General features: G+C 44.1%; 1 protein-coding gene across 3 annotated transcripts in view; it reads left to right on the top strand.

Moving 5' to 3' along the window:
• The window catches only part of TMC3 (transmembrane channel like 3), a 97,318-nt gene that overhangs the window by 58,187 nt on the left and 16,929 nt on the right, over positions 1-22,202 (top strand). For 2 of the 3 annotated variants that reach the window (XM_085849482.1, XM_085849483.1), the window contains 9 exons: positions 1,591-2,139; positions 2,500-2,628; positions 3,381-3,448; positions 3,846-3,974; positions 12,798-12,908; positions 13,067-13,192; positions 13,440-13,518; positions 16,925-16,967; positions 19,229-19,501. In XM_085849482.1, coding sequence (XP_085705608.1) covers positions 1,591-2,139; positions 2,500-2,628; positions 3,381-3,448; positions 3,846-3,974; positions 12,798-12,908; positions 13,067-13,192; positions 13,440-13,518; positions 16,925-16,967; positions 19,229-19,501 — 1,507 coding nt within the window. Of the gene's footprint in view, positions 1-1,590; positions 2,140-2,499; positions 2,629-3,380; positions 3,449-3,845; positions 3,975-12,797; positions 12,909-13,066; positions 13,193-13,439; positions 13,519-16,924; positions 16,968-19,228; positions 19,502-22,202 lie in introns of those variants that run through there. The other variant, XM_085849484.1, reaches the window with a different exon arrangement.

The following is a 22,202-nucleotide window of genomic DNA, read 5'->3' as shown; positions in this document are numbered from 1 at the left end:
ATGCTTTAACTGTTATTGATTTGAGGAGTAAATATGTGTGGGTTGTTCCTTTGAAAAATAAAAGAGGTAATATTCTTATGTTAGCCTTCCAACAGATATTTAATAAAAGCAAAGGGAAACCAAAGAAGTTATGGACTGATGAGGGACCAGAGTTCTACAACAAAACATTTATGAATTTTCTTAAAGATAGCGGTATTACATTATAGAGCACCTTTAATGAAGGAAAGGCAGTTGTTATTGAGCACTTTAATCACACTTTTAAAGAGACTATATAAAAAATTCACTCAACTCAGCCATCAGAAATGGATATCTTTAATTCAGGGCATGAAAGATAATTACAATAATTCAGTTCATCCTTCTAAAAAGAAAAACCAACAGAAACTTTTACAAAACTAGAATACAAAAGGAGATTAATCTGAGAAATCCAAAGTTTGAGGTTGGTGATCTCATAAGAATATATCGATAGAAAAGTCATTTTGAAAAAGGTTATATGAAGAGGTGGTCTCATTAACTTTTCAAAATGGTTGATGTAATGGATACCATTCCTTGGACTGATAAATTATATAATTTAATGGGAGAAGAAATCCATCCATCCATTAGGACCATACTCTGTGCAGAGCGTTGGTGCCGCCGAAGCAGTCTCCTTGGCTATTGGGAACAATCCTGGACGGGTCGCCACTCCGACACAGCATACCAGCATGCTGGCACTCATTTTGCCGACCTCGGAAGGATGGCAGGCAGAGTCAACCCCACCTGGTGTTAATTCAACAGCTGAGCGGGATTTGAACTCAGGACCCTAGGATCCCAAGCCCACTACCTTAACCATTAAGCCAACACCAGGCATGAGAAGAAATGTTGGGTTCATTTTATTCATAGGAATTACAAAAGACAAAATTAACAAAGCATATTGATTGAAGGGGTTTAAAAAGATTTCACGGATGTCAAGAAATCAATGGAAAAATAATTTACTGCAATCTCAAAATGATAATGTGGCTCAGGAGGTTCTCAGAGCAGGACATTAAAAGAGGTTTTCAATTTAATCTCTACTTAACAATGATACTTAAAACAAGAACCAAGTTCCAACATATTGTTTGTTAATATACTCAATGATGATGAGTGCTCCAATAAAATTTAGTTATCCCCTTAAATAAAACATAAACAAATATATATTGATTCACTATTCGATCATAATGAAAAATATGATAGGTGTGAGTAATGTGAAAAACCATATGTCATAATCAACCCTGCCCACTGAGTAGTTGGTCTATTGAGGATTTAATATTTGATATTCGGCTTAGTTGAAAGTGGGGAGGAATGGGAGGATTTTTTGGCGAGGTATGGGGGTGCTTGATGACATAAATATAATAAAAGTATATTAATGATGTTTTGCTGCTCCCATTGCTGTGCAAGTTAAATAGAGTTAATCTGGTAGATTCGTCTGTGTAATTTTCTGTTGTTTGGAACTGCTGTAGTTTGTGTAAGTTGGTGGAGCGAGATGCTAAAATTTCAGCACCGACGTGATTCAAACTTGTTGGTAGACATTAGGCATAGTTCTTTACCATAATCATTTTGCTTGTCATTACTTTTCAGATCAATACCACGGAGTCACATCATTGGCCAAAGCTTGGAGCAACCCCCAGCCTATCCACCATCAGAACCATCAATGCTACTCATTCGAGTGAAACACTTGGACCTTCCATTGTCACTGACATTCCAACTTGGATCAATAACCTCAGTAACAACTTGAGTGTTACGAACATCACTTATCCCTCAAATCAGACTGTTCATTTTGATGTAAACATGACAGGGGTCAGCACCAACATATCAGGCTCTTTGCTTGAAGTTCAAACCATAACACGTGCCATGACGAGCTCTTTTTCATCACTTGCCATGAGCACAAAGTCCTCGATCTTGAATTTTACGGTTTCACCACTCGGTTCTATCTCACCATCACACGGCTTGTGGAACTCAAGCTCGCCGACAGATGGCTGGCCATTTGCCAAGACAGTCACAGTTGCATCTACTGCTGCATTAGCCAACCTGAGTAGCTGGCAGGCTCTGAAAGCACCAGAAGAACATGAAAATGTCACTACAATTTTTGGTAGTAGTGCACAGTGCTGGGAGACATATGTTGGCCAGGTGAGGGTGTAATCTGGGCCAGGTGAGGGTGTCATTTGGGCCAGGTGAGGGTGTAATTTGGGTGAGATGAGAGTGTAATTTGAGCCAGGTGAGGGTGTAATTTGAGTCAGGTGAAGATGTAACTTAGGCCAGGTGAAAGTGTAACTTGGGCCAGGTGAAGGTGCCATTTGGGCCAGGTGAGGATGTAATTTTGTATGGTACCATATTTTCCTCCCAAAATCCAAACTCTATCATGTGATTTCAGTAATCTGGTTTCCACCCTTAACCAGTGTGATCATGAAACAGTAAAGGAATTATACTCGCATGTTATGTCCTGTTGACTGTGATGAGCGTTACTTGTTCTTTTTTTTTTGTTTACAGGAGATGCTCAAACTCTCAATCATCGACATGTTGTTCACGGTAGGAAGCATTCTGATTATCGACTTCTTCCGTGGCCTTTTCGTACGCTTCGCAAGCGACTGTTGGTGCTGGGACCTTGAGAACAAGTTTGTGAGTCATTTCATCTCACAGGACTAGCTGCATCACGGTGTGTTAAACTCGTCCAGCTTCATTAAAAACATTTTAGATTTTGCTTTAAAGGCTGATGTGGTTTTGTGTAACTGTATGATCGGCTCTCTGCTGTAGTCCGGTTATTTTTAAAACTATGGATGAAATCAACAGGACGTTGATTAAAGTATGCTAACCACCGTGGGAAGAAATAATCTGATGTTTCAGACCTTAACCCCTCGTCGGAGAAAAAGAGGCTCTTTTGCTGCACTAACAAGCTCTTTTTCTTTGAAGAAGGGTTCATGCCCAAAATGTCAGCTCCTCCTTGCTTCCCATGGCAGTTAGCATCCCACAATCAATCTCCTGTTCATTCCATTCCATCCATTGTTATACCTGTCCACCAACGCAGATCGACACTAACCTTCACGAGCAAGACTAGTTCTTTATTCTATTTTAAAAGCAAGCGAGATGTGACTATATGAGAGAGGTGTCCTGAGCACATACATGAAAGGACAGGAAAGTACACTTTGTGCTACAGAGGGGTGCGAAATCTGGGGGCAAAAGGTGTTGCTACCTTTCCCTTCTCACCTACCTTTTTTGAGTCATCTTGTGATTTTTTTGGAATCAGCAATTTCTTTCTGAAGGCATTTGAATGCAGACTCTGCTCAGCATCACTCAAACTCAAGACATGAGGAGTGCATATGTGGGCTTACATGCGTTAATATTTCTTGTTTTATCCCATTAATGCCTCACAGCCTGAATATGGAGAATTTAAGATCGCTGAAAATGTCTTGCATCTGGTGTACAATCAAGGCATGATCTGGTGAGCTCACCTTTCTGTGTGTAAAGTACATCTTCATGTTTATGATGCTTTCACATTTCCTCAGGGCCCATACAGACTGTAGTGAGGAGACTGTGATATGGGAGAATAAGGATTTGAATTGAGAAAAATGAAAGGAAAACGAAGAAGGTTGAGAGAGATAGCAGTCAGGGTAGTAAAGGGAATGGTGGGAATGTGGGAATCGTGGTTCAAAAATTCCATAATTTTGTACAAAAATAAGTAAATGGCATTTTTTGTAAGGAGTGAATGCCAGACTCTGACAGTCACTCCATCATTGGTTAAACATGAGATAAATACAAGATTGAGTCCAAATCTGATAAACCCTCCCCCCTCTACACCCCTGCCCCCCCCCCAAAACAATATTTTCCTCTCCATTAAGGATGGGGGCATTCTTCTCCCCAGTGCTGCCAGCTTTCAACGTGTTTAAGCTCATCGGACTCATGTACCTGCGAAGCTGGGCCGTCCTTACATGCAATGTACCTCATCAGCAAGTGTTTCGGGCCTCCCGGTAAGCAGCCTGCATCCCTGTGTGTAGGTAATTAAATAACTAGCCCCAAAATAACTATCTAATAAATTAAATAAAATAAAACTAATAAATAACTAAGGTAATTAAATAACTATCCTTAATTGCATTTCATCAACTACAACCAACCCTCGGCGACTCTACCTGTTGTATTGTTACTGAAGTTTACTCCACACCTTCCACACCTCCTGTTGTAGTATTTTCTATATTGATCATTTACACCCCATGGTTATCAAACATAATTTTCATGATGTCATTGTCTTTTCTATTATTGAGTTATTTAGGATTATCTTTTTACATTTTATGGTTATTCATTGTCAGAATGGAAGTTCCACTTGACAATCCTCTCCAATTACTCTATTAAAGATTTGTCAAACTTTTTCAGTTGTTGTTTTTAAGGTATTGATTTAACCCTTTGAACCCTGAGCTCCTTGGACTATCGGCTGTCCTACCCTGGGTTCCCTGGAGAAAAATCCGGCCGCTCAGGTATATGGAGGTTTGAATAGCAGCCGGTAAGCCGGCCACTGGGGGCTCAAAGGGTTAAGGTATTGGGTATTGACTAACCTTAACGTAAACACACACACACACACAGACACACACACACACACACACACACACACACACACACACACACACACACACACACACACACTCACATCAATTACAATAGCCTATCACTTTCCTTCAGGAATGGCTGAGGCTAAAAATGAAGTATCTGTCATTATGTATACAGTAGGTATACATTTTGGCTATGATGTCAAAAAATACCATTCATTTCACTTTTATAACTTTTTATGAGAATACTCAGCTATCCCCGGAGCCTTGATCTCATTATCAAAATACAAAAAATTCATTCCCCCCTCACACCTAGCCACATTCTGGCAAAATTTCAGGCAGTGACATGGCATCTGTGACTTCTCAACAAAATATAACAGGTAGGATTGCTTCAACATGCATGGGAATAAGCTTTTTCCATTCCAAACCATAAAAGGTTTCCAGAAAAGATAGACTTGTGTGATGAGAACAGGGTTCAGAGAGAGGGGCGATGAGACAGAACAAGTTGAACTCGGGAATCCTTGCTCTCGATACTGTCAGTAATCCCTTGGAACTAAGCTCCTTGGACTATCGGATCTCTATTGACTATAGGAGACCATTCGGCCCATCATGCCTGTGTTGCACCAACCCCAGTATCGTCACCCATCCACATACGACCGACTCCTGCAAATGTTCTCCACACCTCTCGATGTCCGATGCATCCAGGTACCTGTCTAAATCCCATTTTAACTTATCCACTCCCTCCGTTGCCACTACTTTTCTGGGGAGACCATTCCATTCATTAACCACTCTGCGACTGAAAGACCCCTGCCTTGAAACCCCTAACTCTCATCTTCTTTAGACTCAAGCTGTGGTCCCTGGTCCTCACACTGTCCACTCTGCTGAAAAACTGCACTGCACCTGTCTTCCCCACATCCTTCATTATTTTAAACATCTTTATCAGATCCCCTCGTAATCACCTTTCCAGTGTATACAGTCCTGTCTTCTTCAAACTTCCGTGTCTTCTTCAAACTTCCGGTTCTAGGTTTGGAGCATTGGCAGGTCTCCTTGGGGGCTCCCTGCTGACGATCTCAAAGTTAAGTTTCCGGTCGTTATCTGTCCCGTTTTAATTGTTTATTTTCTCACCTACATGTTACTGCATGTTCCTAGTTCGGTTTTGTTTCAAAAATCGTGCTATTTTGTGAGATTTCGTTGAACTTGTTCTTACTGGGTGCTTGAGGCCTACCCTTTGTTCCCCTCAGTGTACGATCGTGTTTATTTGTTTTTTTTCTCCCCATTATCTTCAAATTCTATCTTTCCCACTTTCTTAACGTCCCCCATCCCAACTAATCACTCTATTTCTTATCTTTAAAAAAACAAAATAAATAAAAAATCCGCGACCTTTCTCCGATTCTTCTTCTTCTTCTTCTTCTTCTTCTTCTTCTTCTTCATCTCCTCTTCTTCTTCTTCCTCCTCTTCTTCCTTGATTTTTTTTCTCCAACACTTCCATGACCTAATCTGTTGAAAACTCTCTCAAACATTAATAATAATAACAAAAATGATATCTTATAATGCTTCATCTTCCTCTTTCACACGTGTGGTACTCTTTACTGTATCATAATGCACTACTCTTCGACTATTAAAACAGACTGCTCTCATTTCGACCTTTCCTTCATACCTTGCCTAAAAAATCCAACTGTTACAGCGTTTCTTCTCTCCATTCTATGGATTCGCCTTTATTGCATCCATCAAGAAATGCGTTCAATCGCATAACTGACCTAAAACTTTTAAAAGCCCCAGTTTGCTATGAATGTTCGCTTTCCGTCAACCATTCTTTTTTTCCAACTTCAGTGCCAACTAACTCCTCTCACCTCTCACTCTCAAAGCAACCATCCCACTCTTCTCCCTCCAAGCCTCCCTCTCAACTCTCTCAAAAACTCCCCCCTCACCTTTCTCCCACCTTTCATCCCCTCACTCATCCTTCTCAAAGTTGCCCCCCCCTCTCATCCACTAAGCTGCCTCCTTCCACTGCCCTCTCACCTCCATCTCTTCACTCCACCTCCTCAAATCCTCAACTGCCTTCTTCCCCCTCTCTTGTCCCCCCTCTCCCCCAGCACCATAGAGCCTTTTCTCCTCCTCATTCCGCCCCCTCCCCAAGCTATTCTGCAATCCCCCACACTCTTTCAACAACACTCCTTACTTCCCCCATCATCCCTTGTCCTACCCTCCCCCTCCCCCCAGCCCCTGAACCCAAAGCCTCCTCCCCTACCTCTTCATTAAAAGTATGGACCTCAAATATCCAGGGCCTTCACTCAAACCTTTCAGATCTTTCCATACAGGTTGCCACTGACAAACCAGACATAATCTGCCTAACAGAAACTTTCCTCCCCCAAGACATGTCTGACTCCCAAGTATCTCTGCCTGGTTACTCCCTCCTCCGGTTTGACAGACCTGACCCTCACCCTGGTGGAGGAGTTGCTCTCTTCATCAAAGACTCTATTCCTCACTCTCCATCCACTGCCCTCACTCCCCCACACCCGCAGGAATACCTATGGCTATGGCTTCCCCTCAACTCCCACCTCATGTTTATATGTGTACTGTACCGTCCACCTAACAGTGATGACTCCATCTCCATCTCACTATCTGAAAACATGGAGCAACTTCTATCTTCTCATCCAAACTCTCTCTTCCTCATATGTGGCGACTTCAATTGTCATCATGCCAGTTGGCTACGTGTGGGTACCTCTCTCACCTGTCATGCCACCTCAGCAAAAGTTTTCTGCGACTCATTGGGACTGACTCAATCGGTCAACTTCCCTACCCGGATCTCGACCAATGGTACTCCATCTCCTCTGGATCTTATTTTGACAAATTTCCCTGGCAATATCCGCTGCTCGTCCTTCGCTCCAATCAGTTCTTCTGACCACGTCCTTGTCAAAGTGGACATCTCTGTGGCTGTTATCAGAGAACCACCTCACCGGCGTCGAGTCTGGCATTTCACTCAAGCCGACTGGAAGTGTCTCCAAGCAGCCCTCAAACTTATAGACTGATCTCCTATCTCTACTTTCTCCAACATCAACTCATCCTGGGAATTCTTTCAAAGAAACTTGCTCTCCCTTATTCACAGATTTATCCCCTCTCATCTTCAGTTTTCCTACCCTTCCTCCCGCCCTTGGTTCACTGAAGCTTGTGGTGAGGCAGTTGTCCTGAAACAACTTGCCTTTGCCTCATGGAAAGCAAACCCAACTGAGGGCAATCTCAGTTCCTTCCATAAAGCTCGGCACAAGTGTGTATCTACCCTCAGGAGAGCCAGAAAACAACATCTTTCTCATCTCAAGTCTGAACTCTCAAACCTCTCTCCCTCCTCAAAATCCTGGTGGTGTCTCATCAAATCTGTTTCTGGTGTATGTTCCCCATCCATCCCTCCCTTACCTCAAATGGCAGCACTGCTGATACCACACGTGAAAAAGTTGAATGCCTAAACTCGGTGTTTGCAGCTAAATCTTGTGTGCAAAACGCGTCACTTTCTCTACCCACCTTACCCAGTCGCACCCAACTGTCCCTGGACTATGTGTCCTTTTCTCCTGACAAGGTGGAGAGCTTGCTGTCAAACCTCAACTCAGATTCTGCAACCGGTCCAGACGGCATCAGCCCACGTGTCCTCAAAGCCTGCTCTTCTGCTCATGCTCACCCTCTCTCTATTCTATTCAACTCTCATTTGCTCAAGGCCATCTGCCATCTGCTTGGAAATCAGCAAACATCACTGCCCTGCATAAAAAAGGTGCAAAAACAGATCCCTGCAACTACAGACCAATCAGCCTTCTCCCAATCATCAGCGAGGTTATGGAATCCATCATCGCTTTAGACATCAAATCCTTCCTCTTCTCCAATGGCTTGATTTCCGATCATCAATTTGGCTTCAGACAAGGTCATGCTACCCTGGATATGCTGCTTCTGCTCTCCCAACAATGGATGGAGGTCCTCAATGCCAGACATGAAATCAGAGCCATATCCCTGGACAGATCGCATGCTTTTGACATGGTCTGGCACCCTGCCCTGCTCACCAAAACTCTCTTCCTATGGTATCCAAGGCCATCTCCACTCATGGCTCGCAGACTTCCTCTCCTGTCGCAGTCAACGTGTGGCCCTAAATAGAGTTCTTTCATCCCCCTTTCCTGTGCAGGCTGGAGTTCCTCAAAGTAGCGTTCTGGGCTCTGTTCTTTTTCTGGTTTTCATCAATGATCTCTCCGACTCTCTGGAAAATCCTCCATATCTCTTTGCTGATGACTCCACCCTCTGCCGTACCATCGGTCATCCCTCAGACCAGCAAGCAGCAGCTTCTTCGCTCACTGCAGATCTGGATAAAATCACAAACTGGTCCAACACGTGGAACATGTCTTTCAATCCAGACAAATCTCATACTCTCACTGTGTCTCTCTGAAAGGACCGTTTAGAACCCCCCCCCCCCATCCACTTTCTCAACAATCCTCTCGAAGTCCTTTCCTTCAAACTTCTGGGTCTCACTATCTGCCATGACCTTTCCTGGAAAAGCCACATTTAAAACCTCGCCTCCAAAGCCAGTCGCCGACTGGGAATCCTCTGTCGTGCAAGGTCCTTCCTCAGCCCACCTGAGCTCCTGACCACTTACAAAGCTTTTGTCCGCAGCCTGATGGAGTACTGCTCTCCCCTCTGGACTGGTGCTCCTGCCTCCTACCTTTCTCTGCTTCACGCTGTAGAAACCAAGGCATTTCGGATCATTGGCATCTCCCGCAATGAGGCTGAGTCTTTGGGTCTCTCACTCAATCACCGCAGGTTGGTCGGTGGTCTTTCTGTCTTCTACCGTCTCCTCTCCGGCCTCGCCCCCCTCGCTCTGTCTGTGATGTCCCCCCCCCATATTTCCGCAGGTTGCTCAAGGTCCTCCAACAACCCCCTTCTGGTAAAATTACCAAAATCATGAATCACTGCTCACCCTCACTCTTTCATTCCTCTTTTTTCCCACATTTGGAACAAACTCCCACGCTCTCTTCAATCTCATTCTTCCCTCCAGGTCTTCAAAACAGTTGTTCACCACCACCGCCTACCGTCCCCCATCCAAAACCTCAATCTTTTCTACCCCCGTTAATCCACCCCAAACCCACCTCCTTCAAAGTCCCTGCTTTTCTTCCTGAAAGTCCCTGTAGTGTCTATCTTGTATGCCCCGTGTTCCCCATCTCATCCCTCTCCCTTCCACAGATCTCCTCAAGTCTCTGTTCCCCAATGTTTTGTGCTTCTCTCTCCCATCCCTCTTGTCTCCTGCTCCCTTTGTTATATGTTCTGTGTGTTCGCTCTCATACGAGCCTCGATATTGTATAGAAAACAAAAAAAGACAAGTTTTAAGCAGGAAGTTGCATTTTCATTTTAAAATATTATTTTCTGGCTACAATACAAAAACCTTGTTGGCTGTGTGATGGCCGATCTAAACGGTACGTCATGGGGTTCCTCATGGATCAGTACTCAATGAGATCATTATTATTCATGATTTACATCAATGATCTTCACTCTCATATAAGCCTCAACAGTGTAAACAAAAAAAAAATTAAAAAATGATTTTGGATAGTGGGGTTCAGATTCAGCGTTTCAAATGTATAGATGACACAAAGCTTGGAGGTAAGGTAGACAGCAGGGAGGGAGGGGGTGGATGATCAGATTCATGAAAGTCTAGATACTTTAATAGATTGGGAAAAAGATTGGTAGATGTAGTTTAACATAAATGAATAAAGTGATTGGGATGGGTAAGAAAAATAAAAATAGGGTTTACATGATGCATGGGGAAATCTTGGATAGTGTCACACGGGAGAAGGATCTGGGGTTGGTAATGTATACCCGGGGGTAAGCAGAGGGCAGTCCCAGGTAACTATAGGTAAAGCTCACAGGGTATTTGGTTGTATTTGTCGAGGGATAAATTACAAATCAAAATCAGTAATGTTAACAGAGTATATGAATTCAGTGAGGGCCTCATGTTGAATATTGTGTGCAGTTTTGCTCACAACTCAGGAAGGATTATAGCTGTCATGGAGTGGGTACAGCGTCGAGCTACGAGATTGATTCTGGGCCGAGCTAGATGAAACTATGAGGAAGGTTTTTTTTTATTTTTTATTTTTTCGTATACCTTGTCGAGGCTCGTATGAGAGCTAACACACAAGGCACATCAAGGGGGCATGAGATAGGAGGGGAGGGAGTGGGAAGGACAAAATAGTGGGGAACAGAGAAATTTGGAGATCTGTGGAAGGGAGAGGGATGGAACGGGGAACACGGGGAATAGAAAATGGACATTACAGGGACTTTCAGGAAAGAAAGCAGGGAATTCAAAGGAGGTGGGCTTGGGTGGATTATCGGGGGTAGAAAAGATCAAGGATTTGGATGGGGGATCTTATCAAGGATAAGAGGTGGTGGTGAACAGCTGTTTTGAAGGTCTGGAGGGAAGAATGGGAATGAATAGAGTGAGGGAGTTTATTCCAAAGGCGGGAAAAAAGAGGAATGAAAAAGTGAAGGTGAGCAGTGATTCGTGATTTTGGTAGTTTTATCAGAAGGGGGTTGTTGGCAGACCTTGAGCGCCCTGCGGAAATGTGGTGGGGACAAATCGCAGAGAGAGCGGGGGGGGGGCGAGGCTGGAGAGGAGATGGTAGAAGACAGAAAGACCACTGACCAGCCTGCGGTGAGAGAGTGAGAGGCCCAAATACTCAGCCTCATCCCAGGAGATCCCAATGATCCTAAATGCCTTTGTTTCCACAGCGTGAAGCCAAGAAAGGTGAGAGGCAGGAGCACCAGCCCAGAGGGGAGAGCAGTACTCCATCAGGCTGTGTATGAAAGCCTTGTATGTGGTCAGGAGCTCAGGTGGGCCAAGGAAGGACTTTGCACAACGGAGGATTCCCAGTTGGTGACTGGCTTTGGAGGTCAGCTTGGAAACGTGTCTTTCCCAGGAAAGATCATGGCAGATAGTGAGACATAGAATCTTGAATGAAAGGACTCCTTTAAGAGCATTGTTGAGAAAGTAGGTGGGGGGGGAGGGGGTTGTGTTCCAGACGGTCCATTCGGAGTGACATCGTGAGAGTGTGAGATTTGTCAGGATTGAAAGACATGTTCCACGTGTTGGACCAGTTTGTGATTTTATCCAGATCTGTGAACGAACCAAAATAAAATGTAACCTCAGAAGCTAAGGCTGCTTGCCAGAGTATCAGTCACCCCGAATGCCTTTGAAGATTTGTTGGAAATGCCAACCTCTGACACTCCTGTCTAAGATACAAAAAATATTAATAAGGGATAGCTTCCACCAAGCCGAGCTCACCCCCACCTTTTGGAAAGAGAATCAATCTGCGAACGTGTTTCTGTTTCACTGCTCATAATCAGTGCGGAGTGGATTCCCTCTGAAGACAAGAGTGGAGCTGGCAAGATGCTCCATGAGACATTATATCCAATTTGCACCTCCTTATAGCTCCATTACAGTTCATTGAGAAAAATCTTCAACAACCTTTTGCTCAACATTGCAATGAAACTGAACAGCTTGTTGTGGCCGAACTAACCACCACAACTGTAAATCTTCAACATCTCAGGCTCGGAACTTTTGTTGCCACAAGAGGCAGACGTATAAAGTGATGTCATGAGGCGAGTAACATATTGTACATCCTGGAAATCTGTGATGCTCTACAAGACGCATTTTCGAGTTGATGTTCTTGGAAATAACTGGCGGCAGATCACAGCCAGTCATGGTGAACCTTTATATGACGATTAATTAAATGGATTTATTTTAGATTTTCTTTCAGCCCAGTTTAATATAGCGAAAGCTAACAGGGGTTACCCGACGCTGCCCGGCTTGGTGAGCTTTTCCCGGCGTTGGTTTCGGGACGTGTTGGACATTAAAAAAACTATGGAGTTATTCACCTCGTGGTGGTTACCTTCTGCCTGCGGGTCAGCGGCATCACTGCCTGAGCCCACATTCAAATACACACTTTATGGTGGCCTTTGGTGACCTCAAATAGATGTCAAGGCCAACACACGATAGCTTAAAACCTTGCCCACATTCTGAAGTACCGACACCCAAAATTTGGGGCCTCTAGGCCTCTGTTAAAGAGTAACGTATGACGCACAAACAAACAAACAAACACTTGAAAATATTTATATCGATTTACTATCACATGGATAAAATACTGTTTTCATTTTGATGTTGACAATTTTGAAAATGAAACATTTTTACACATTGTCTTTCCATGAAACAACAAAAGAAATCTTTCCTTGTAGTTCCAACAACTTCTACCTCGCAATGCTGCTCTTCATGCTCTTCCTGTGCATGCTGCCCACGGTGTTTGCAATCGTCAAATACAGACCATCGAGAGACTGTGGGCCCTTCAGGTATGCTTTGTACCTGAACCAGTCGTTTAAACCTAATCAAATGTCAGAACCGCTCAATTACTCTTGTTCTTGTAAATAAGACAAAAAATGAAACTCGAAAGGGGCAAAGTATTTGAAGTACTGTTTCCAGTTGAACATTAAAGTTTTTTTTATCACAGTGGACAGGAGAAAATCTATAACATTGTCTTGGAGACGGTTGAAATGGAGTTTCCTCCATGGTTCAATACGGCGGTGAGCTACGTCACCACACCGGTGGTTATCTTACCGGCACTTCTGCTACTCATGTGCGTATCAGGTGTGTGCGTGCGCATCAGGTGCGTGCGTGCAGGACATATGGACATGAAAGCATTGGGCAATGATGCATGATGAGGGATGCGCGCACAGGCTCAGAGGACCGATCAGATGATTTTGTTTTTGAAAGTAAAAAAAATGTTTGTATATTCATGATCACGTCTCAGGAAAGGATTGGTGAAAAGATGAATCGTGCCAAATCATGTACACTATGCCCTGTGCCATGATTCTCTTTCACAGAATACTCATCTACTACCTGCAGTCCATTGCACGTTCCCTCAAAGTGACCAATCAGGAGCTCCGGATGCAACTGCAGTTTGTGAGTTATTGCACGATAACCTAATCTAGAGAACACAACGTTTGGAAAAGGTTAAAACCAAAAAAGTTTTCAGAATAGAAAGGGAACAAGGTTTTGGAGAGGGAAGTATGGGGGGCATTATGTTTGAAGTATTCCAAAAGGGTTATGTACTGATGTTAACATGATCTAGGAGCTGGAAGGATATTCTAGCTAGAGGTATGGTGGGTGGAGCAAAATTTAGGATTGGTGGAGAGAGAGCTCTGGTTGGTTGAACGAAAGCAAGGGTTGGTCGAGTGAGAGTTGGTGTTGGTGGAGTGAGCGCTGGGATTGCTCGAGGAATAGCTGTGGTTGATGGAGATACGTTAACATGACGTACTTCACGAATGACAGAAAGATTATTAATTCTCCTTCAAAATACCCACAATTCCCAATTTTTATGCCTCCGCTGACAAAGTCGCCAGAGGCATATGTTTTCAGGTTGTCCGTCCATCCATACATATTGTTACGAATTCGCGCCCACCGGCGTGTGATCGACCGCGTCAGCCAATGGCGGCCGTCTCGCCCACCGGACGGACAATTCAGTCGTGACCTTCCGGAACAACGCCGGAACCCTGTCACGGGTGGGTTCTTAATCCCACCACGGCTTAGCCAATTTTCTACCCGCGCAAAATAGGGTCAATCACCGAATATCGATATACCTAAGTACTCGCGCGGGTAGCCTACCGGGAGACCGTACCTCGACGCAGGTCGGCTTGGACACGAACCGCTCAAGCGGTCCGTTCCATTCTTCAGTGATAACGAAGCGGGTATTATCGCCCGACCTCGCCGGATCCGATTCTATTTAACGGGTATTTAAAAACCCACTACTATTCTGAGAAACAACATGGCAGTTCAATAAGGAGGAAAACAACACGACGAACGGGGTACATTTAACCAAGCACATTTATTTACTACGACACACGTATACAGGGAATACTAAACACGCATGCAGTAAGCAATGCAGACACGTATACAGGCAACGAAAGCACTACAACCGACTATAAGCAATTATCAATGTACAGCACTTACACAGTTCTACTTATAGATGGCGCCACCAACATTCATTCAAAAGAAAAGAAAAGACTACCCTCAAAGACAAGGGAGTCAGACAGGGTCTGTAGACCTTTATACCGTGGAGCCTTGGTGACCGAACGGGTTCCACGAGACCGTGGAAGGTTACCTGCACCCTCGTGGTGCCTTGATGGGCGAGTCGCAACGTCTGTCCCCATGGCAGCTAGGATAGCCGCGGCTGACTCGGGCCTTCCACGGGGCCGGCGAGCTCTCTCCGGCGCTCTACACTCGGACGCGCAGGTTTGCGCCACAGAGCTGGCAGAGCAGCGCCTCCAGTCCGCCTCCCTGGTGCCACGCCCGGACTCCCCACCGACCTTGAGCTCCGACGAACGGGTCGTTCCACGGACCGCTTCTCCACAGACAGGCCACCACGAGCCGAAGATCCTGACCAGGAAGAAGGAGCCACCCAAAAGAAACACACACACACCCGACTTGGCTCCTGCGCGCCCTTATATTCCTCCTGGCTTCTTGCTCCGCCCTCCTTTGAGTTCCTCCGGGAAGCTTTGAGAAAAGGGGCGTTGCCCATGTCCAACCCTCTCGCCCCCCCCTTTTCGCAACGCGCGGGGGGGGGGGGCGAGGGAATCGTTACATGGCCCAGGACTAGGGAGATTCATTCCCCCAAAATGAAGCCCCTCCTTCACATGACCTTTGACCTCTGGCTCGAATCGTACTTCCCCCACACCAAAGCGAGGGAAAAGCAGACGGGAACATCCGTGCGCCACCGATGTTCCTTCTTGTTTTTCCCTCGCGTTATCGAAATCCCTTGTTTCTTTTCCTCCGCAGAGACGGCCTTCATGAGCGGAGAGGGTTGCGATTTGGTTTGTGGAGAAGGGGATCGGTAGTTGGCGTAGCGGGGAAGGTGGTTAGGTGATTGGTGTAATTGTGGTTGGCGTTGTGGTAGAGGTCATGAGGATGGCGTGGTTTGTTGAGAGGCATGTGTGGTTGTGGTGGTTGAAATGTGGTTGGTCCAAAATAACGATAGTAAAGAAAAACGGCTATCTCAAAGATCACGGCCCTGTGACACGAATAATTCCCATTAAACAATGGTAGGGAAATCTAACTGAACATAGACTCATCGATCTAACTGAACTAAGGACCTTTATGGTATTCTGTGAATTTCCACAGCTGTAACAATATGTACGTCCGTCCATGCTAATTTTCTCTGTTTTCTCTGCAACTGCTTATCCTACTGACAAAATTTTCATCATAGGTGTGACTACTCATGGAGAATGTTTTAGCGATAATTATAATGTCGTAGGTCACGTGTTGTGGCAGCCATGTTCGAAATAAGGGAAAACTTTAGAGCTCTGTGTCTCCGAAACCGCTGAATGGAAAAATTTGAAACTTGGTACATAAGTAGGAAGTACTCCTCTTGGGAAACAAGTGTGATATTTTTTTGACAACGTCAGGGGAAGCTTTGTTATGACGTCATCATGCATACATCAAATTATTTATCCAATCAGTATGAAAAATTTTGAGGGTCATCGAGGGCTAAATTATATTGGGGGGGGGAGAATTGATGACATCATCAGTCATGTGGTTCAGCAGCCATATGTTTTTTTTTAACATAAAAACCTCAAAAAACTTCTTCTCCGAAACGGCTGAACAGATCAAGGTGAAACTTTACAGGTATGATTGCCCATCCACGATGACCAAAAAGTTCTCCATCTATGATGTCATAGGTCACATTGTCTGGCAGCAATGATTTTTTTTGAAGAATAAATCTTTTAAAACCTTCTCCTCCAGAACGGCTGGACAGATTGAGTGGAAACTTCACGCACATGTTTCCCAAGCCTTGGGGATACCAGGGTGTATAGGTCACATGGTCTGGCAGCCATATTGGATTTAACAAAAATCTTTCAAAAAATTATTTATCTTGAACTGCTTCATCGATCGAAGTGAAATGTCACAATTATGATCGAGTAGTCATGGGGAACATCTGTTTTAAATTACAACCTGATCGGACACATTAATTTTTTGATTGTTCAACCTGATTATTTAATTTTTTGAATCTGAGTTCAGGGATTTAAATCCATGCTTTGCCTTGAAACTCTTCACTCTCATCTTCTTTATCCTAAATCTCAAGCTATGGTCCCATGTCCTCTCTATGAATACAGCTCGCTGGGTCTCCTCACAAAAAAGTGAATAAAACTTGGTCCAAGTATATGTGATGATGTAATAATGTGGGTAGAGGCATATATATATATATATATATATATATATATATATATATATATATATATATATATATATATATATATATATTGATGTCGTGACGTCGAAGAGTGCCGTTCTAGTTCATCTGTTTCAATTGCAGGAACGAACCGAAGATAAGAAGAAAGTATTTCAAATGGCTGCTGGTGAGCATGGCGATCAATCACTTACTCCTACTCCTCATGGTTTCCAGTCGGAATGTTACTCACAATGAAATCCACTTAATAATTAATTCGTGTCACCTAAAGCACCAAGTGTATCACAAAGAGCCAGTATTCACCTCTGAATTAAATCCTGGGTTTGATTGCAGTTATGGGGTGTTGCCTGCAGGGAGGCACTGCATCGTGGAGGGAAGATAATGAAATATGCATAAATAATGTGGACAGGTCGTCCCAGTACACACAAGATACACCAATATGAGCTTATTAAAGTTTGTAGTGTTGGCTGTGTCATTGTCTGCACTTGTTGATGTAAGTGTTATGCTGACTTGCTGGATGTGGGTATTTAATGCTGCCTGTGTGAGCAGCATGGCCTCCTCCTGCCTCTGATGTCATTTGACATTCTCATCTATATACAAGGAGTCGAGTTTCTCCATCCATAATGCTTTATTCTCAAGAGTTCCTGCTCTCGTACAATAATACAAATGGTACCGCTGGAAAGGAAACAATCCATTTCCTTGATTGGAAAGCTACTAATTGATTTATTTGGAATAAATTTTTTTTCCTTAAATCACAAACTTTCCTCTTTTAAAAACCCATGTTTTTTGTGATCAAGGAAGAAGAAGTTTCTTTGCTGATGACTCCCCCCTCTGCCGTACCATCTGTCTTCCCTCAGACTGGCAAGTCGCAGCTTTCTTCGCTCACTGTAGATCTGGATAAAATCACAAACTGGTCCAACACGTGGAGCATGTCTTTCAATCCGGACAAATCTCACACTCTCACTATGTCTCTCTGAAAGTACCGTTTAGAACCCCCCACCATCTACTTTATCAACAATCCTCTGGAAGAAGTCCCTTCTTTCAAGCTTCTGGGTCTCAGGATCTGCCATGACCTTTCCTGGGAAAGCCACATTTCAAACTTCGCCTCTAAAGCCAATCACCGGTGAGGAATCCTCTGTCGTGCAAAGTCCTTCCTCGGTCCATCTGAGCTTCTGATCACATACAAAGCTTTCGTCCGCAGTCTGATGGAGTACTGCTCTCACCTCTGGGCTGGTGCTCCTGCCTCTCACCTTTCTCAGCTTCATGCTGTGGAAACCAAGGCAGTTAGGGTCGTTGGTATCTCCCACGGTCGGTGAGGCTGAGTCTTTGGGCCTTTCACTCTCTCACCGCAGGCAGGTTGATTGTCTTTCCATCTTCTACCATCTCCTCTCCGGTCTTGCCCTCCCTGCTATGTTTGCGATATGCCCCCCCCCCACCATATTTCTTCAGGGCGCTCAAGGTCCGCCAACAACCCCCTCCTGGTAAAACTACCAAAATCACGAATCACTGCTCACCTTCACTCTTTCATTCCTCTATTTTCCCGCCTTTGGAATAAACTCCCTCACTCTGTTCAATCCCATTCTTCCCTCCAGGCCTTCAAAACAGCTGTTCACCACCACCTCTTATCATTCCCCATCCAAATCCTCGATCTTTTCTACCCCCGTTAATCCACCCCAAACCCATCTCCTTCAAATTCCCTGCTTTCCTTCCTGAAAGTCCCTGTAATGTCCATATTGTATTCCCCATGTTCCCCACACCATCCCTCTCCCTTCCACAGATCTTCAAATGTCTCTGTTCCCCACTGTTTTGTCCTTCCCTCTCCCACCACTCTTATGTCATGCCCCCTTTGCTGTGCATTGTGCGTTCGCTCTCATACGAGCCTTGACAAGGTATACAAAAAAAAATGTGAAAAAATAAAATAAAGAAGAATAGGGACCTCGAGCTGTAATGTAGCTGTTTCAACGGTAACATTTATTATTCTACAACAGGAAACCTTTACATTTTACAAGGACATGGAAGGAGCACACAAAAGGATATAAAGTAATATTTCTCGAAGCGATGGAAAATATTTAAACACACATGGAACGAATACACAAACACCAATTACCGCAGCCATGACAACAATCACGTGTTATTAAGAAATATCTCGTTTTTCATGTGTTTTGCTTCATTTTTACATTTTCACTGACACTCACAGATAGATATGCAATATTTATGTCAAGTACAACATGCTGTTTTTTGATTAAACCCCTCATCAAAGTGACAGGAGTCACACCTTGTACACTGCTGAAATTAAAGTGAACTGTTTGTTACTAATGAAGAGGTTATTCGTCGAAAGATGTTTCAATCATTCCATTCCAACTGAAGAGAACTCGATTGCCACATTGTTGAAACTGACAAAATGATATTGATTTTGGTCTCAACCCTCAGCTCGGAATCAAGCGCTTGAAGGTGTAGAAGGAAATGGAGGGGCCGAGGACACCTCGTACAGGCCCTCGTCACAGGATATCATTGAATTGCCTCCTGTTCAGGCCTCGCCAGTAATTCCTCCGCAGTCCGAACAGATTCATGTCGGCGGGGCTGCCCCGAGGCAAAAACGTAAGAGAGCCAGGACAGCAGGCCAAGAGAGTGGCGCAAGAAGGGATGAATCTCCTGCAACAGGGGAAAGACCCACACGTGGCTCAGCACCAGATGGAGCTCGAGGTAAAACCAACTTAGTTACCTCTTTTTATTTTATTCATCTAACTGTTATCATGTGCAGTGTTCACTTTTTTTGTATACAAGGTCATGGCTCATGGAAGAGCTCGTATACTGAATGGATCAGGACACAACGGAACAAAAAGAACAGTCGAAAAAAAATGGGAATGGGGGGCTGGGGAGAAACACCAAAGCATGGTTGAAGGACAAAATACAGGGGGACTTGGATGATGGGTGTGGGAAGGAATGAAGGGTAGGAGGAGGATGCATAGGGTGGACAACATTGACACACAAGGAATTCTCAGAAGGAAAAATTGGAAATTTAGGTGAGAGAGAGGTAGGCTTTGGGGTTAATGGGGGTAAAAAGATCATGGTTTTGGATTGGGGATGATCTGAGATGAAAACTCTTGAGAAACTATTTGCATCATATGTTGTCTCCCTTTGCGGTATTGTTAAAATGTAAGTTTTTTTTTGTAACATCTACAATCGTTTTGGCAAAGTGAGAGGTGTTGCCAGATTGGATCACTTCTTCCAGCATTCCTATAACTTCCTTTTGTGAGTACTTTTTATGATGCTCTCCCAGACATGTTTTATAATTTGAATAATCATTGATGCGTGCCTGCCTTTTAGTATATAGTTTTCAGTTTTGCAAACAGTAAGATATGGTATGCAAGTGTTAGGTGGGCAATTCAGGTGGGATTGAGTGTTAGGTGGGCAATTCAGGTGGGATTGATTGTTAGGTGGGCAATTCAGGTGGGATTGAGTGTTAGGTGGGCAATTCAGGTGGGATTGATTGTTAGGTGGGCAATTCAGGTGGGATTGAGTGTTAGGTGGGCAATTCAGGTGGGATTGAGTGTTAGGTGGACAATTCAGGTGGGATTGAGTGTTGGGTGGGCAATTCAGGTGGGATTGAGTGTTAGGTGGGCAATTCAGGTGGGATTGATTGTTAGGTGGGCAATTCAGGTGGGATTGAGTGTTGGGTGGGCAATTCAGGTGGGATTGAGTGTTGGGTGGGCAATTCAGGTGGGATTGAGTGTTGGGTGGGCAATTCAGGTGGGGTTGAGTGTTAGGTGGGCAATTCAGGAGGGATTGTGTTGGGTGGGCAATTCAGGTGGGATTGAGTGTTAGGTGGGCAATTTAGGTGGGATTGAGTGTGAGGTGGGCAATTTAGGTGGGATTGACTGTTAGGTGGGATTGAGTGTGAGGTGGGCAATTTATGTGGGATTGAGTGTTAGGTGGGCAATTCAGGTGGGATTGAGTGTTAGGTGGCCAATTCAGGTGGGATTGAGTGTTAGATGGGCAATTCAGGTGGGATTGAGTGTTAGGTGGGCAATTCAGGTGGGATTGAGTGTTAGGTGGCCAATTCAGGTGGGATTGAGTGTTAGATGGGCAATTCAGGTGGGATTGAGTGTTAGGTGGGCAATTCAGGTGGGATTGAGTGTTAGGCGGGCAGTTCAGGTGGGATTGAGTGTTGGGCGGGCACTTCAGGTAGGATTGAGTGTTGGGTGGGCAATTCAGGTGGGATTGAGTGTTGGGTGGGCAATTCATGTGGGATTGAGTGTGAGGTGGGCAATTCAGGTGGGATTGAGTGTTAGGTGGGCAATTCAGGTAGGATTGAGTGTTGGGTGGGCAATTCAGGTGGGATTGAGTGTTGGGTGGGCAATTCATGTGGGATTGAGTGTGAGGTGGGCAATAAATAAAAAAGTAGATTTTTTTGTGCTATTTGTTTAACCGGGTTCTCTTTATCTATTATTAGGAATTAGATGAAGATCTGATCCCATTTTAGATCAAATTTATGCAGAAATACAGAAAATTCTAAAGGGTTCACAAACTTTTTCTCACCACTGTAGCTCTTTACGAGATTGTCTCATTCCTTCTCCACATCAAGGCTGAAGTGCCCCAAGGCAGTCTTTAGCCCAGTCTTTATCCTCACCTTCATCGATTATCTTTCTGATTCTAAGAAGAATATAGTTTATTGCTCTATGCATGATTAACATGCAATATAATTTGACGTAGCATGTGCGTGTTGAAAATACAGTAAGAAAAGACATTATTAGAAATAATATTTTAGAATGAATTAATAAAACGAACAGCAGTTGAATGAAATGACCTTTTAGAATGCTCGGACATCGTCCGAATGGCTCCAAATCTTTTCCTCGGTGGCAGTAGATGAAAAAGATAATGCGGTGGATGGAATGCATCATAAATGATTGCCTTGGCTCTTTTAACAGAGTGGTTTTCATACAGACTACCTACCCCAGGCAGGTCCACTCCGATTATAATCTTTACCGATGCCGTTTGGACAACTCGACACAATTTTTTCCTTGCAGATTATATGCTGACACCAAAGCAGACAGTGACTGAGAGTGTCAATACACTCGCGATCACTCTCCGGTGAAATTTCACAAAAATGGTAACGCTGACACAAAAACTCTTAAGTCACCTTAAGAAGTACAATCGCTGCTGGAACTTCTTTACACAATGATCGATACTCACCTCCCAGCCGAGATCATCCGAAATATGGATACCGAGGAGTTTAAAGGAATCTACAATTTCAACCTCGGCACCATCAATTAAAAAGGGGATTAATTTCTGAAATTTTTTTTTCTTCCCGAAAATCAACAATAATTAGTTTTGTTTTATTGATGTTGAGCTCAAAGTTGTTGTCTGGGCACCAATGCACTGGAATTTCTACCTGCGGGTGATA

Source organism: Eptatretus burgeri, chromosome 12 (genome assembly GCF_056783735.1).
Source record: "Eptatretus burgeri isolate ZD-2024b chromosome 12, Ebu_testis_v1, whole genome shotgun sequence".
Taxonomy (NCBI): Eukaryota; Metazoa; Chordata; class Myxini; order Myxiniformes; family Myxinidae; genus Eptatretus; species Eptatretus burgeri.
Note: the sequence above shows the minus strand (reverse complement) of the source record. Positions and strands in the feature narration are given on the sequence as shown.